The following is a 16,494-nucleotide window of genomic DNA, read 5'->3' as shown; positions in this document are numbered from 1 at the left end:
ACAAGCACAAGGTCAAACGTCTGTTATGATGCAGTTACGTCAAGGAGCCTCGCCGTTTTGATATAAAGACTGTTTTGAATTCCAACTGTGTTCAAGCAAGTCTTCACGCTCCTCTTGTCTCTTGTCAAGATTTACAGCAAATGCAAAAAGAAAACGATGCTTTACATAAATCTTTATTTGTAAACTGCATTCTTTTTCCATACAACATTTTAAAAACCGCTTACAAATTCCACAAAGAAAAGTGTTAAAAAAGTTATAGAAAAGTGATACAAACACAACAAAGTAAAGGCAGTCTATATATACACTATCATTTAAAAGTTTGGGGTCGGTTTTTGAAAGAAACCTCTTCTGCTCACCGAGGCTGCATATATTTGATCAGAAATACAGTAAAAACTGTAATGATGTGAAATATGATTACTATTTAAAATAACTGTTTTCTATTTGAATATATTTTAAAATGTAATTTATTCATGTGATCAAAGCAGAATTTTCAGCATCATTACTCCAGTCTTCAGTGTCACATGATCCTTCAGAATTCATTCTAATATGCTGACTTTCTGATCAAGAAACATTTCTGATTATTATCAGTGTTGAAACAGTTGTGCTGCTTCACATTTTTGTAGACACTGTGATACTTTTTTCAGGATTCTTTGATAAATATAAAGTTCAAAAGAACAGCGCTTATTTAAAATTGTGTAACATTTTAAATGTCTTTACTATCACTTTTGATCAATTCAATGCATTCTTGCTGAATAGAAGTATTAATTTCTTTAAAAATATATATCTTACTGACCCCAAACCTTTGTCAAAACTTTCATGTAGTTTTCTAACTATGGACATGTTCCACTAATGCTTCACAAGCACAAAGTGTCATAATATTTTTCATCTTTCAAGCTTTTCAAATCTAACAAACTTGAAAAGTGTGTTTGTTCTGTCTTTCTTTTAAAATAAATGCACATGATTTGATGTTTTGACATTCAGATATCATGTGTTACTTAAGCATCCAAATATTTTTAGGGCAACGTGTTTTTTCATGCATCCATATCTGTTAAGTTTTCAAGTATGTTTTTACTGAGTATCTCAACACATGGCTGGGCAGTTGTGAGTGTTTTGTACAACTTTTCCCAGCTTTCCATGGTTCCTGTCACACCATGCTGGGTAAGATGGCAGCTGGTGGGTGGTATGGGTAGGGCAGGCTGGCGTGGCTGTGGAAGGCAGCGGTGGGCGGCAGTGAATGGGAAGAGTGGCTGTAGATGCCCAGAGCTCCTGGACTCTGAGAATACAAGTCGAAATGCTGATCAGATGAAGGATTGTTTGAAAAATATAGATTCTCCTCTGTGGCGCTAAACTTCTTCCCTTTCCTGTTCTTGCTGGACACCTTACGGTTGCGCGTCTGGATGCCTTTCTTCTTCATAGCAAGCGGTCTGTTCACCTGATGAAAGGGATTGAAGTATTAGACGCAGAACTACAGTTAGAGCTGCTGTGTGTAATTTCTAGCCAAATGGAATTGCATAAATAATGATCATCTGGTTGAAATTCGCCAAAACTACTTTACGGTGTAGAGTAAGTCAGAAGTTGACTGAAAGTGTTGCAGAGCTACAGGGAGGAAATGACTATGAATTATTTGTTTTTGTTTTGCTTTGCTCACAATACACATAACGAATTCATGCAAATCAGGTAACGGCACAAACGCAGGCAACAATTTGGTGCTAGATGCAAAACAATAATGTACAGTATGTGGAAAATAATGTGTTTTTTGAACCTTAAACCGCATAAACACATTTCATTACACCAAATACACAAAATAATGTTCTTTTAGCAGCATCATATGACCCCTTTAATTAAAAAGTCAAGTGAAATGAGTGAAGTTGCTCACATTGTGAAGCTTGAAATAGAGTCCGCAAGCGTTACACACGGGCTCTCCGCCGGCGTTGCGTCTCCACAGCGTGGTGGTGCTGGTCTGACAGTTCGCACATTGAGTTCCTGTTCGCTTACTGATGACCTACAGAGAGAGAAATATCATATAGCAGAAAGTCTATAAATCATATATAGACTACTGTTTAAACGTTTGAGGTCAGTAAGACTTGTTTTTTTCAAAAGAAATCAATACTTTTATTCAGCAGGGATGCATTAAATTGATCAAAAGTGACAGTAAAGACAATTATATTACTGCAAAAGGTATTTGAAATAAATGCTGTCCTTTTGAACTTACTTCCACAAAAACATTAAGCAGCACAACTGTTTTTAACATAGCAAATCAGCATATTAGAATGATTTCTGAAGGATCATGTGACACTGAAGACTGGAGTAATGATGCTGAAAATTCAGCTTTTTAAATACATTTTAAAATACATTCAAATAGAAAAGTGTTGTTCACTGTTTTTACAGTATTTTTGATCAAATAAATGCAGCCTTGATGAGCAGAGACTTTTTTTTTTTTTTTTTTAAGTTCGTTGTCTTTATCAGTGAATTGAGAATAAGTGAGATGTACCAGTCTCTTTTTGGGTCGGATGAGGGGTCTGTTCTGTCTGTTCATCTTTTGGTACAGACCGCAGGCATTGCAGAGGTAGTGTCCCGTTCCATCACGCCGCCACAGAGGGGTTGCAGTGGCCCCACAGTTTACACACTCACGCGGCTCTGTCACCACAAAAGATCATAAATAATGTTTACATTGCACATCATTGCCCAGCTTTATCAGAAATACACAATGAAACGCACTCTTAAAAATAAAGATTTCAATTAGGGCATTTACAGACTGATGTCCTATGAGAACTTTTATTCTTTTGTTTTTTAGAAAACCATTTATGTGCTGGTGATTTTTATACAATTCAGAAACCAATGTGCTGATCTGCAGAACCTTTAGAGTAACATCAAAGACCCATATAGTAGCTAAACCAAAAGTACTGCAAAGAACCACTGAAGAACATTCAAATTTAAGATTGTATAGACTTTAAAAAAAGATCGTAATTTTCACAGTAAAAGAAAAATACTAGGGTAAAAACATATTAGTTGGTTAACAATAAGTTCCCTTATTCTATACTGTGAAACTGTATCTAAAGAAACTTCATGTAATTTTACAGTAAAATGTTCCGTTTTTGGAAGAGAAAAGAATGTCATCTTATAATTTACAGTTAAAAACTGTAAACTGAAATTCCCAGAATTCCCTGTGACAACTCACATTTGATGGTTTTTCATTGATTCATTCATCTTAGTTTGTTATTGCCAGTTATGTACATTAGGGTTTTATGCTACATGTTAATTCATATTTATTGCATTATTTTAGTGTATTATGTGTATTAGTATTTACCACAGCTTGTGGAAAAGCTACTTGTGATGAACTTAAAATTAAATTAACATGACTTAACATTTTTAATAAAACACCAAAGTTTATTATTATTAATTGTTTTAAATGATGGGATTGGAATATTGTAATTGTTCTACACTTTGTGTTGTTTGTTTTTGATATTATAACAAAATGTATTAAAAATAGAAATACAAAAAAAGACCAGAATGGCTCGAGTTAATGGATCACAACATGAAAGGTTTGACTCTAGAACTGTTTAACTTCACTGCAGAAAAAAGATTGCATTTTTGTTTTTTCTAATACAAATATCTAAACATTCTTAAATCAAGATACATTTAATTGAGAAGAAAAATGACATAACATATTAAGTCATTTTCCCCAAAAAATAAAAAATTAAGTTTTGGCTTAAATAAAAAATTTTTTTTTTTCCATTTTTCTGACCCCATTGACAGATATTTTTTTCTTGTTTTAAGCAAAAACCCAGTTAATTTTGATAATTTTATCAGAAAACAAAACTTAATAATGTAAGTCATTTTGCTTCTCAAGTAAATCTATCTTGATTTAAGAATGTTTAGATATTTGTACTGGAAAACGAGACAAAAATATAGAGTAAGAAAATCGCTTTTTGCCACCCCACATTATCCGCCTGTTATGATACTTCCTCACCTAAAGGAGAGAATTTCATCTTGCTGCATAAGTTGGGTGAGAAGGACGAGGGTGTGTAGAGAAGCGAACTGCTGTAGTCCTGCGTGAAGCTCCCGTAAGGACTGTAGTGGCTCAGTGACTGCGAGTGTGTTTTCGAGGAGTGTGTCTGCGCATACACACTGCTCACTGAGGGGGAAAACACACCGCCAAACGACTCCCCACCTCCAGGAGGACTCGGCCTCTCTCCTTTCATGCTATCCTGCACAATGAGGGTGTCCTTTTGGTCCTGGATAAGGGAGGGAAGGGCAGAATGAGGCGGTCTGGCAGAGGAGAGGGACGTGGAGCCGTGGAAGGATGAGGAAAACACACTGCTGTGCCAGGAGGATGGGGATGATGGGAAGAGGTTGGTTAGGGAGGGGCCACTCGAACTTTCCAGCCAGGACAGGTTTCCCAGGAATGGAGAGGAGTAAACGGGATATACTGAGGGAGAGAAGGAGGAAGGAAGGAAGCTCAAAGAAAGAAACTGAAATCAGGGAAAGTCTGTTAATGCTGCTCCATTGGGCGGCTCAAGTAAAAAGAGCATGTTGATAGCACCACAGAGACATATATATTTTTTATAGTATTTATATATATATTTTTAAAAGTTTCAACTTTCATTCAATTACTTTTCTGCATATTAAACTGGGATATGAGAAAGTATTTGGACATCAAAAGTATTATTTTACTTCTGTAAAGTAAACATGCTCTAATAAAATTCTTCTTATAATTTAATTTAGACCTTCAAAGGACAAATCCTGACTCTTTCCTCTGATAAAAGAAAGATTTTTGTACATCTTATTGAGTAATCGAGACAATTTAATCATTTTTTTAGTCAACTTTTATTCATAACATTAATGACATTTGGGAGATTTGTCCTTGAGACATAACACAGTCTTTAACAATACATTTGAAATATAACCATTACTGAAGACGTCAAAATCACTCATTTTATGGCTAGATAGTCCCATACTTTCACTTACATATAGTTTCTCTGTACTAGTGGGTTCTTTTTATATGCTTTTTTTTCTTTATAGGACAGCACAGTACATTTTGGACATGTTAATACTATGGCACTGTTCTTTAAAGTACCAAGAAAATGTAATAGCATATGAATATGGGAATTGTTCAGTACAGTATACACTACTATTTGATTAAATAAATGCAGCCTCGGTGAGCAGAAGAGACTTCTTTCAAAAACATTTAAAAATCTTACCGACCTCAAGCTTGTGAATGGTAGGTAGTGTATATCAAAGTAACGTGTGACACTGCCATAATACTTTCTTGACAGTGTGCTGTGTCCTGTACGTGCAGCACTGACCTGAGCTGGTTTGAAAAGCTCCAGATGGACGGCCATTGACAGGGCTGCTGAACAAAGAGGGCAGGCTGCTGTGATCTGCATCGGTGTAGGGGTACACTGAACCCTCCTCAGTGTGGACCATATAGCTGGAGTCAGGTGGGTAAGTGGGCATCACCTCTGATGATACCATGGAGGAGGAAACCCAGCGAGCCTGTTCAGCGGAGGTCTCCATGTCTGTCAGGAACTCCTTTTGTACCGCGTGAAAAAGGAAATTTAATGCACATGGAAAATGTCACATACATTTTTTTTCCCCCCTGAAGTAGCATGTTAAAGTGTAGTGCATTGAGGGAAAACCTCCTAATTATGCATAATTCTGTCAGTAAGAACAAGAAGAATATTTTGCACTGAGTGTATCAGTTACAATCCAAGCTATTATGTAATCGTTTCAATAACTGCAGTAGAATATCTTCTGTTAAAAGCTGAACCACATAAAAATACATTTCAGAAATACATTCTGAATATGTTTGGAAACCAAGCTGCAATCGCAGTAACATTTATTCTATGTACACAAGACCATATTTACATTCCAAATCACATTTAACACAAAACCCGTACTTTCACATAGCAAACAAACCCTTCTATCTTTAGCACAGATCTTAAAATAAATGATACTGATTTGAAGTGCACAAGACAAATCACAACAGCAGTGACAGTGTCACCTGTCAGAAATTACACTTAGAATCAAATGACTCTAAAAACGAGATAAGCATCACTTGCATTGTTTGATTTGCTAATGCAGCTGTAGATATGGTAATGTAGATCTGACTGTAATGTGGCATACCTGAGCTTATCTGTTCAGTCTTCAGGACAGGTGTCTGTGACGAAGATGAGCACCGCTGATGGCTCAGAACTTTATGTGTGAAGACTTCTGTGCTCTGAGTGATTGAGGTTAGACATGTGGGGACAGTGGGCGGAGCCACAGACAGGTCAGCTTCAGCAAATGGGGTGTCTCGTAAGTGCAAATGCACAAAAAAAGTCTGGAAATATGCCACATCAGTCTGCACTGCAAATGAGAATTTCAAATATGCAAAGCCAACCAAATCAAATACTCAGATCTGCTAAAACACACAGAAAGGTTTCTATGTGGAAGTTGAACCGAATGCATCAAGAACATTTGAGTAAATTCTCAAATATTAGCTTTAAACTATTTTACAATTATACTTAAAGTATAAAGACATACAAAGCGCAATATAAAGAAATAACCAAACTTAAAATATGAAAATCATTTACTCACATCTACATCATTTACTCACCCTCATGTCATTCCAAACCTGTACGACTTTCTTTTGTGGAGCACAAAAGAAGACATTTCGAAGAACGTTGGGATACAAACAACTTTGGACCCCATTGACTTTCACTGTATGGACAAGAAAAAAAAAATTACTGGAGACATTTTTCAAAATATATTTTGTGTTCCACAGAAGAAAGAAAAACATACAGGTTTGGAACTATGTAAGAATGAGCAAATATTTATTTTTGCGTGAACCATCCCTTTAACGAAACTTGCTATAAATTCTATGAATTATAAACAACGTAAAAAAAAAAAGAACAAATAAATAAAAATCTTGATAAAAGCCAAACCACCAATGGAACAAAAGGGAAAGTGGAGCCAATAAAAGATGCAAAGTGCAGCTTAATATGTAACACAAGAGGACAGTTGAGCTGATTGCACGAATGCAAATAGAGACAAATGTTGAAATCATTCTAAAGACGTCTAGCTTCACCACATGCACACAGAGCGGGGCTGTGGAAGTCATTTGTTAATCAAAGCGTACCGTTTTCTTTCCTTTTGTTTGTTCAGTCTGAAGGGAAATTATAGAGTGTCTGTCATTTAGCTAATGCAATGTAAAGTATAACAGGCTACAACAGAATAAAAAGTCCTTGTTTGGAGTTTATTTGCCTGAAATATCGTGTCCATGTTAATTTAACAGATTCATTTAAGTTACACTATTTGCTTCCACCTCTGACGGAGAGGTTCTGTGATGTATTTTCACAAGAGATTCACAACTATGACTGCGTTAGTGGTTAAAGTAATAAAGTAATGTAAAAACAGATATAAATCAAGGACAGAACTGCTTTACGCACTATTAATAGAAACTAGTCTTTGCATGTTCAGTGATAAGCCTAGCTTCCTTCACAGCTTTTCAACAATGTAATGATCATTTGAAAGGTAGAACGTTTCCCTGTTATTATTAATTATATAACAGGGGATGTACACTACTGTTCAGAAGTTGGTAAGATTATTTTTATGTTTTTGAAAAAAGTCTCTTCTGCTCACCAAGGCTGCATTTATTTGATCAAAAACCAGTACAAACAGTAAAGTTGTAAAATGTTATTACTATTTAAAATAACCGTTTTCTATTTGAACAATTTTAAAATGTCATTTATTCCTGTGATGCAAAGCTGAATTTTCAGCATCATAACTCCAGTCTTCAGTGTCACATGATCCTTCAGAAATCATTCTAATATGCAGATTTGCTGTTTAGGAAACATTTCTTATAATTAGCAATGTTGAAAACAGTTGTGCTGCTTTATATTACACTTGTTTCAGTCCAAAACAACAGCATTTATCTGAAATAGAAATCTTTTGTAACATTATAAATGTCTTCAATGTCACTTCCGATCAATTTAATGCACCCTTACTGAAAAAAAAGCATTAATTTCTTTGAAAAAAAAAAAAAAAAGATCTTACTGACCCCAAATGTTTGAACAGTAGCGTATGATTCAAAACTAGTTACCTGGTGACTTGTTCTTTGGTGCAAAAACCTGGTGCTGTGAAGAGTGTTGGCACTAAACTGCATGACCAAACCTGTTCTGGTGCATTTATCACCGTATAAAGTTACGACTAACTGAATAAAACCAATATCAGTTAATTTCCACCAGCTGGTGTGAAACGACAAGGTTAATGGTTGTTGAGCAAAAAAGGAAGAATTGTGGGGTGGGGGCATCCATTGGCATTTTACAATTCCTCTGAAGTGGGGTAAGTAAAACAGCTTGAGATGATATCAAGTCAAATAGGCTACTCCTCTAGTATGTGTACTGTAAACTGTAGCACGTAAATTGAAATGGATATATTTATATACAAAAACAGCTAGGCTACGTTCACACTGTCAGTTTTTTGGATTGACAACCGCATTTACTCACAGGTGTGAGTCTCGAAATGTCACGTTCACACAGCAGCCTGCAGTAGCTTCTCGAATACTGTCTGTATGAACGTGCAATGAGAGTCAAGCCCGTATTTATTACCGGTAACCATAGCAACAGTGACCAAAGTAATATCAAAGATGGCAACGTCCACAAAACTTAAAAGTCTTATCACTTTCTGACATGACAAGAATCCAATCAAGTCGCGAGTTCATCTGTCAAACCTTCATTAACCGACAGCAGATTTTATATTTTGGGTGGGGAGTGTTATTATATGTGTATTAACTGTTCCCTCCTGGTGGAATGACCTGCCCAAATCAATTCATTTGCACTTATATATTGTTGCTCTTTTGTTAGTTTTGACTGCTTTTATTGTCCTCATTTGTAAGTCGCTTTGGATAAAAGCGTCTGCTAAATGACTAAATGTAAATGTAAATGTAAATGTAATGAAGTATTTGAGTCACGCGCAGAACACAAATCTGACGGGAGTGGTTCCGGTGGAGAAAAACTGACTGGATCGAAAACTTTCACAGCTCATTTCTCCGTCACTGTAAGTTACTGAAACCACATATGAAAACACGCAACACACGGTAGACACGCGTTAGTGCGGCAGAGCGACTCTCTCTCGCACTGTCTGACGTGACAGACAACTAGTTGTCCAATCCGGTTCCGTTCACACAGCGCGTTTTCCGAGAATGCGGTTGTGAGTCCTGAAAATTTAGGAGTGCGAGTTCGGTTACAGAATGCGGTTGTCACGCCTAAAAATATCCATACTGTGTGTGAACATTAACCGTGTTAAGGACTCAAAAACAGGACTGACAAACGTATTCTGCTGCTGTGCGTTAAATAGTGAACTAGTTAATAAAAGTCTATTCAGCAAAACTGAACATTATATAGCATATCCCTGTATAATAGAGCATTATAATAAATAATTTGCACATTTATTTATTTTTTCATCCTCAAGAAATGACAAACCACACTTTGGTAAATCATAACGACAAAAAATCATAATTATGACAAATGTTTTGTCTTTTTGTCATAATAACGACTTTTTATGTAAATATTTTATATTTAATCACATATCACAGAAAATCTAGACGTGCCATTTGAGAGTTCACTAAAAGTATGTTCAGGAAAACTGAAACATATAGCCTATTTCCTGTACAACAGAGCATATAACATATAATTACTTTTTTTTTTTTTATTGTCCTTAAAAATGAATAAATGTGCATGACTTAATGGGCCACTTCCTGGTGTGAAATAAAGTACAAAGCCCTACATTTATGCTCATACCGCTGTCACAAAAAACTCTGCGCATGTCTCTGGATCAGACTGGGGTCCACCAAGCTCTCGTGTAAAGGTTGATCCACTGTGAATTCATAAGGAGGTTGCATGCGCTGTCTGGAGTGCTTTCCTCCATGCTGAGGGATGGGCAGCTCTGAGTGATGAGCCGGGAGAGGGTCCGTGAAGAAATACGGATGGAGCAAAGCCTGAGGAGAGAGACGGGGCACTATGAGTGTCACTGGAGTTACACGACTAAATGAACCTGTACAGAACTTCAAATGTGCACCTGTCTAGCACTGATCCTCTGTTTGGATGGATAGACGAGGAACTTCTTCAGCAGGTCCACAGCTTGTGGTGACGTGTCAGGCACGATCTCCTCCAAAGGAATGGGGGGGTTTTCTTTAAACGTGATTTTATTGTAGTCTGGTAGTTCTGTTATTTCCTAGATTGGATCAACAAGACATAGGTGAAATATTCACCCATAGTTCACCCATTGTGTGTCAAAACTGTTATGATGAACGGGGCATAGTGAATGCAAATGAGAGCTCACTGGCCAAACTTTCTGGTTGGGAGTTCCCAGCACTCGTAAAACACAGCACAACTGCTCAATGTCATTCTCTCCAGGGAAAAGCGGAGAGTTATTCAACAGCTCCCCAAAAATGCAGCCCACTGCCCTGAAACAAGCCAGAAGAGACACAGACACACCAGCTGAGTGTAGAATGGGCACTACTGCCATCTAGTGGACACTTGAGAAAAGACAAAGTTCACAAAATGACTTGTGAGTAGAGACACTCATTTGAATACGTTATTTATTGTACTATGAAATCTGACATTTAGTCACAGTTTAGTTTGAGTTGATTATTTTGGTACAATTCATCTCATTTAATTTTCAAAAAATGAAAACAAAGACACAAATGTAAACTATACATTTTACACCTACAGATTTAAGAATTGCATAATACATTGGATATTTTTAGAGTAATTATAATTATTTATCAATGGATAGAAACAGATAAAAATGTAAAAAAAAAAAACATGCTGATGCATTTTACACTCCTTATCAGTAACATTTTACTCAAGAATAATTTTTTAAATATAGGAAATTTCCTACCAGAGATCAACTCCTTCATCATATTTCCGGGCACCATACAAAAGTTCGGGTGATCTGTACCATCTGAAACACAGCACATTAAATATTTTTAGCCATTTAATCTATGCTTTAGCTGAAACTCACCACTAGGACCAGAGTAGCTCAATGCCGGCTTGACAGGAGTGGACTTTGAGATTTGTAACTTTCTAGATCTTTTTTATGCCCAAACATACACACTACACACTGACTAAAATTAAAAAAGTGAAAAAGCATAATAGGACCCCTTTAAGTAAACTATCACCTGGTGGCCACCTGGTGACTGTACAGACGATCTCCTTCATTGGAAAAGAGCCTGGCCAGACCGAAGTCAGCGATCTTCAGGTGACCCGTCGAGCTGATTAGAAGGTTTGCAGGCTTTAGATCCTGCACACAAAAACATGTAAAGCACATTAATAGGACAGATCACAGTGAAGGACAAATGTAATGACATGAGGAACACAGCCTCACCCGGTGCATGATGGAGTTCTCGTGGCAGAAAGCCACTCCTTTCAGCAGCATCATCATGTAACCTTTGACCTGGGATGCGGTGAGAGGACGCTGGGAATTCCGAATGACTTCTGACAGATCTGACAACATGTACTCAAACACCAGCACAAAGCCTGTGCCGTGAGGGAAGACATCCTTCAGCTTCACCACCTATAGAGGTGATCAAAACAGAAATAAAAATACATCTAGATCAAATGAGGAAAATATAAATAATAAAGGATTCCAGGTTATCCAAATCATCATAGCATGGAAGCCCATTTCTGCCACATGAAAAAAAAAATATTGCTTTGGTAAATCATAATGACATAAAAAAAAATCATAATTATGACTAAAGTTCTGACTTTTTGTCATAATTTTAACTTCAAACTCATAAATGACAGTCATGACTTAGCATGTCATGATTTAGACTTCTCATAATTGTCTTTTCATCTCATAAATGACTTAGTATGTCATAATATCAGCTTTTCATCTCATAATTTTTGCATTTTTTTCAGAATTTCGACTTCTCATAAATAATTTTTTACTATTTTAGATTTTTTTTTTTTACTTCTCAAATTATTTACTATGTCAATTTCGCCTTTTCATCTCATCATTTTAACTTTTCTGTCAATTTCCACTTTCATCAAATTTCTGGCACGAGTTTGCAAGTCATAATTAAGACTTCTCATAAGTATGTCTTTTCATCTTATAAATATGACAGTATATCATAACTTCGACTCTTCATCTCATAATTTTGACTTTTTGTCATCACTTCGACTCTCATTTCATAAATTTCATAATTTCAACTTTTCATCTCAGAATTATGACTGTCATAATTTTGATTTTTCATCTTGTAATTTTGCCTTTTTTATGTCGTAATTTCCATTTTTAATTTGGTCATAATTATGATTTTTTCCTTTTTTATAAAATCATTTTGACTTTATATCATAATTATGATTTAGTATTGCCTAACTTTGTCGTTTCACCTTATAATTATGACTTTTAATCTCATTTCATGTCATTTACCAAAGCGTTATGTTTATGTGGCGCAAATGGGCTTCCATATTCATAGAATGTGAGTTGCATAAGCAAAAGAGATCTATCTTTACTACACAAGTCTTCAGTGATCAGTATCTCTCACATATTGGTTGTCCTCAATCTCTTGCAGGGCTTTGATTTCTCGTAGGGCCTGGTTCGGAATACCATCTTCAAGTCTTCGCAGAGCAACTTTTTTCAAAGCCACCGTCTCTCCTGTCTGAACAGAAACAGATGAAGCAGAGCAGAAGCGTGCAGACAGCGACCTGTTCTTCAGCTTTTGTGAGCTATTGTCATTTACACAGGATCAATACAGATATCCCGAAAACAGTCCAGTCTTACCTCGATGTGTTTGGCTTTGAAAACAATCCCGTGAGCTCCTTCCCCAATCCTTCCCAGAATACTGTACTGATCCATTCCGTGTCTTTGTTTCCTATTCACGCACTGGCAAGTATTCAGCAAAGTAACTGTGCAAAACAAAACAAAATATTAGTATAAAACTGAAGGAAAACAATTGCTAGCAGGACGATTGTTTCAAAGAGATCATCTGTGGTAAAGATCCGACGATGCTCCGCTGCAGCGAATAGCAATTGCCATGGAGACCGTTTCTGTACGGCAAGCGAATGAAGACAAATGTATTTTTAAAACGACCACGTACTGATTTATTCTAGTCAACAACATAAATAAAAACGGACAAACAATATTTTTCTAACAAAAATGGAAAGATCATTCTACCTAATATTTTAATTATCAGTATAATTGTAGTTTGTTTTTTTTCAACGGCACTGGCATAAACAAAGATCTGTCAGGTGGCAACTGTTACTTTTCTCAGCGCTGTTCTGGACGGACCAATCATAATCGATTGCGCTTTCTAATATATATATATAATTATATATATATATTTTTTTTAAAATTTATATTAAAATAAATATATTTTTTAATTTACAGCAATTGATTGCTTAAACTGATCTACATGTAGGTGTCAGATACCAGCATTTGGAAAGTAACATTTAAATGATTATGATTTTGTAGCGTAGAAATGTCCCTAGGTTTATGGGTAATGTTATCAACCCACGAGTAAAAGCATTTTACCCTGGATATCCTATAACTTAATGGAAAGCATTTGTTTGTTTTTTCATATGCATACGTACATGCATTTTCATACATACACATATATAGTTAACTGTTTTCTAAATCCATGCTGTACACTTACGAGCCAAATAGACTTGTTAAAAGATGTTAAACATGTTAAGTTTGACCTACATTTGAGGGCAAATATGGTACATTTTCGACTCGCTTACAGGATTTAAAGAAAATATTCATGTTAAAATCCCAAAGCCATGTCTCTTCTTTTTCCTGATACAAATAATCTTTAATCTCTTGCTGGTCATCTATATTTCTTGTACATACCATTTCTCAGAAGACAAGCCCATCAGCAACACAAATGACAAAAATGCTGAAGTAAACAGCAGGCAAAACCAGACAAATGAACACCGAGACAGAATTCCATTACTTTTATATGTCAAGACACAAAAGCAATCAATAGATGACAACATGTAAAAACATTTTGTTACAGAGAATTATATAAAAAAGGCAAAGAGTTTTTCGTTTAACGTCTTGCTACGTGAAAGAACTAATTTACAACGGAGTTCAAACTCTGGCTAAGCCAACAATCCATCTGCAACGTTTTCCAACCACTAGAAACAGGAACAAACCGTTTCCAACTTCCATTCAAAAAAAGATTTCCACCAATTTAGCATTTACACAGGCCTGCATCCCTAAACAAGTCCAAACAGCCTGAAGCAGAGAATGAAAATGGTTCAAACTTTTGCTGCACAGCTTGAGAAGAATCCCAATTCGTATCTACCAACTCACAAAACCAAGCATATAAAAGTAACGTGAGATTCAGAAAAGTAAATGTACAGGAACTATAGACTAATGACAAGGGGGAAATAAAAATAAAAGCATCTTTTTCTGTAGTAGGCTTCTATAAATGCCAAAAGATAAAAAGCTGGGTGGGGGAAAAAAAGGTGGAGAAAGCCTCAAAAGTGGGTCATTGATCAGAACAAATACATACATTTTACACTACAATTCTCAAAATAAAGGTCAAATCATTCATGAACACGGGAAACACTGTGGCCCGCATGTCAAATCCACAAGCATGGAGACTACAGGGATGAGCAGTTAACATGTTGAGGAGAGGTGTGAGGTTTAAAACTGCGCCCTGAAGCACAAATACACGACAAGGAAAGACTTTTCTTATTTAAAAAAAAAAAATAATAATAATAATTACAAAAATAAATTTTTTTTCCACCTACATGGATTGAAGTCCTTTTCGTCTTCAGCGTTGCGGTCCACAAATTGTCCCTCACAGCAAATGTATGAACACACAGTGATGCAAAACAGGCTACTGAACTCGAAGTGAATGAATAATTACAGATTCTCCGAATGAAGAATGAGTCTTTTCCCTCAGAAGCATCACTAAGTGCTGTTCGTTTTCATTTTATTTCGATGCATTTCCCTGCTTCGTTTCGCTGTCCACACTCTCTCCTCCGTATCTCCGTCTCCTTTCAGCACGTGGTTGAAATATAGATTTGCCCAAATAATGAAAACATCAACAAACTGACAAGAGAGCAAAGTTATTTTTCTGTTATCTATTGCTTGTATTGAGATAAGCTTAAAAATAAATGAATATCAAGGGAGGAAAACAAAGAATAAAGTATCTGATAACACAGTTATAACTAGACTGAACGCTGTTGTTGGAATCTCTTTACACAAAATTGTCTGGAAAAGCAAATGCATGTGCTTCTGAGGAGTAATAATAATAAGTAATAAGGCGTCCATGGCACCAAAATGTCCAGTGATGGGAGCGGATTTCCCAAAAATGGAAACAAAGGTTTTCCTTTTTTTTTTTTTAACGTTTTCCTATTTTTGGCTGCAGTTTCCTTCCATTTTGTTTCATATGATGGAATGGGGTGAGAAGTGGAAGCAGGAAGGTCTTTCAGCAGGAGGTGGAGTTCAGTCATGGTTCAGCTCATAAACAGGGCGGGGTCAGGGGTCATGCGAGCTCTCACTGGTCAGGTCTGGCCTTCTTTGGACCAGCGCCTTTCCTAAAAGGGCAAAGAAACGTCCAGTTTCAGTAAAACACATTAGGTCTGGTATACAGGTCCGCATTATTCATTTTGAGAGGTATAAGGGCAACATACTCACATATCAGGGGACGAGACCGGCCTTTTTGCACCAGGTTTGGCCGCAGAGCCATCTTTACTGGTTTCTGCAAACATATTTAAAAAATAAATAAAACGATTTCATTCCACAGCTTTAAGATGTTTAAATGCACCCTTTTCATATTTTCAGAGTTCTAACAAGTCATAATCATATTTGGTTAAACTTGGTGAACAGAAACAACAAATATAATTTTTGCTTCACATTTGCTCCAATAGCAAAAGTAGAAATCCACAATAACATTAGTATTAGCATAGTGTATTTAAATGTATTGCCATATCAGATTTACATGGCAGATATAGATTCAACATTCCAAAAACATTATACTAAAATAAAATGTAATTGAAAAAAATGTAATACATATTTTTTAAATAAAATATAAATTGAATAAAACGATAATAAAATAAAAATTACATTTTTATAAAATTTTACAAAAAAATTACTAGATATATCTACATATATTTATATATGTACACAAACACACTATATATATATATATATATATATATATTAGGGATGCTCCGATCGATCGGCCGGAGATCGGTATCGGCCGATAATCACATTTTATGACTCGATCGGTACTCACTAACTTGGCCAATCTGAAATGCTATGACATTTCGAGAAACAATGAAAAATTCGCTATTTGTCGTGTATGTTTTGCATGATGATATGATAAATAGATGGTTCATTTTTAACAGCAGATTCGGTGACGTTAAGAGCTGATCTGCGCCTCACTGCACATGTTTGCAGCGCGTTACGGCTCCCGGAGCTGATCGCGGCCGCTCTAGTCAGTGCTTGTGTTCATCAGCCAGCCACGGCACGTTTCTGAAGCGGCTCTCCGTGCTG

The 16,494-nt window shown here is 36.2% G+C and overlaps 3 protein-coding genes across 8 annotated transcripts in view; all 3 read right to left on the bottom strand.

The window, feature by feature from the left end:
- Nucleotides 1–753: 753 nt before the first annotated feature.
- Nucleotides 754–8,719, bottom strand: LOC107727407 (GATA-binding factor 1-A-like). Its single transcript, XM_016537268.1, has 6 exons — nucleotides 8,714–8,719; nucleotides 5,307–5,529; nucleotides 3,971–4,429; nucleotides 2,492–2,637; nucleotides 1,877–2,002; nucleotides 754–1,432 (listed from the first exon to the last, which is right to left on the bottom strand). Exons 1-6 carry the CDS (start codon nucleotides 8,717–8,719, stop codon nucleotides 1,145–1,147), a joined length of 1,248 nt encoding a protein of 415 aa, XP_016392754.1. The 3' UTR covers nucleotides 754–1,144.
- Nucleotides 5,451–13,025, bottom strand: LOC107727427 (cyclin-dependent kinase 20). 3 transcript variants are annotated; one of them, XR_001638351.1, is made up of 11 exons: nucleotides 12,766–13,025; nucleotides 12,530–12,643; nucleotides 11,371–11,559; nucleotides 11,165–11,286; nucleotides 10,885–10,947; nucleotides 10,324–10,447; nucleotides 10,060–10,215; nucleotides 9,783–9,979; nucleotides 6,599–6,702; nucleotides 6,127–6,348; nucleotides 5,451–5,532 (listed from the first exon to the last, which is right to left on the bottom strand). XR_001638351.1 is itself a non-coding variant. In XM_016537299.1 (8 exons), exons 1-8 carry the CDS (start codon nucleotides 12,838–12,840, stop codon nucleotides 9,788–9,790), a joined length of 1,035 nt encoding a protein of 344 aa, XP_016392785.1. In that variant the 5' UTR covers nucleotides 12,841–13,025; the 3' UTR covers nucleotides 9,557–9,787. The 3 variants fall into 3 exon arrangements, 1 of the variants encoding a protein (XP_016392785.1); XR_001638352.1 differs by having other exon boundaries at nucleotides 6,127–6,322; XM_016537299.1 differs by lacking the exons at nucleotides 5,451–5,532; nucleotides 6,127–6,348; nucleotides 6,599–6,702 and having other exon boundaries at nucleotides 9,557–9,979.
- A 1,706-nt stretch (nucleotides 13,026–14,731) lies between these two features.
- Nucleotides 14,732–16,494, bottom strand: part of LOC107727414 (host cell factor 1-like) — a 44,279-nt gene continuing 42,516 nt past the window's right edge. For 3 of the 4 annotated variants that reach the window (XM_016537277.1, XM_016537280.1, XM_016537279.1), the window contains 2 exons: nucleotides 15,634–15,697; nucleotides 14,732–15,533 (listed from right to left, as the gene is read on the bottom strand). In XM_016537277.1, the coding sequence (XP_016392763.1) occupies nucleotides 15,494–15,533; nucleotides 15,634–15,697 (104 nt within the window). In that variant the 3' untranslated portion in view covers nucleotides 14,732–15,493. Of the gene's footprint in view, nucleotides 15,534–15,629; nucleotides 15,698–16,494 lie in introns of all 4 variants that reach the window. The other variant, XM_016537278.1, reaches the window with a different exon arrangement.

This window comes from Sinocyclocheilus rhinocerous, unplaced genomic scaffold, assembly GCF_001515625.1.
Source record: "Sinocyclocheilus rhinocerous isolate Xijiao unplaced genomic scaffold, SAMN03320098_v1.1 scaffold487, whole genome shotgun sequence".
Taxonomy (NCBI): domain Eukaryota; kingdom Metazoa; phylum Chordata; class Actinopteri; order Cypriniformes; family Cyprinidae; genus Sinocyclocheilus; species Sinocyclocheilus rhinocerous.
This window is presented reverse-complemented; position numbering and strand designations above follow the sequence as displayed.

Coding starts and splice junctions, on each gene's coding strand:
- LOC107727407 (XM_016537268.1), bottom strand. Junction 2,638..3,970: donor GATGAAATTCTCTCCTTTAG/GTGAGGAAGTAT, acceptor TTGTGGTGACAG/AGCCGCGTGAGTGTGTAAAC. Junction 1,433..1,876: donor TCTATTTCAAGCTTCACAAT/GTGAGCAACTTC, acceptor CCCTTTCATCAG/GTGAACAGACCGCTTGCTAT.
- LOC107727427 (XM_016537299.1), bottom strand. CDS start 12,840: ATGGATCAGTACAGTATTCTGGGAAGGATTGGGGAAGGAGCTCACGGG. Junction 12,644..12,765: donor TCAAAGCCAAACACATCGAG/GTAAGACTGGAC, acceptor GTTTCTGTTCAG/ACAGGAGAGACGGTGGCTTT. Junction 9,980..10,059: donor AGAGGATCAGTGCTAGACAG/GTGCACATTTGA, acceptor CTCTCTCCTCAG/GCTTTGCTCCATCCGTATTT.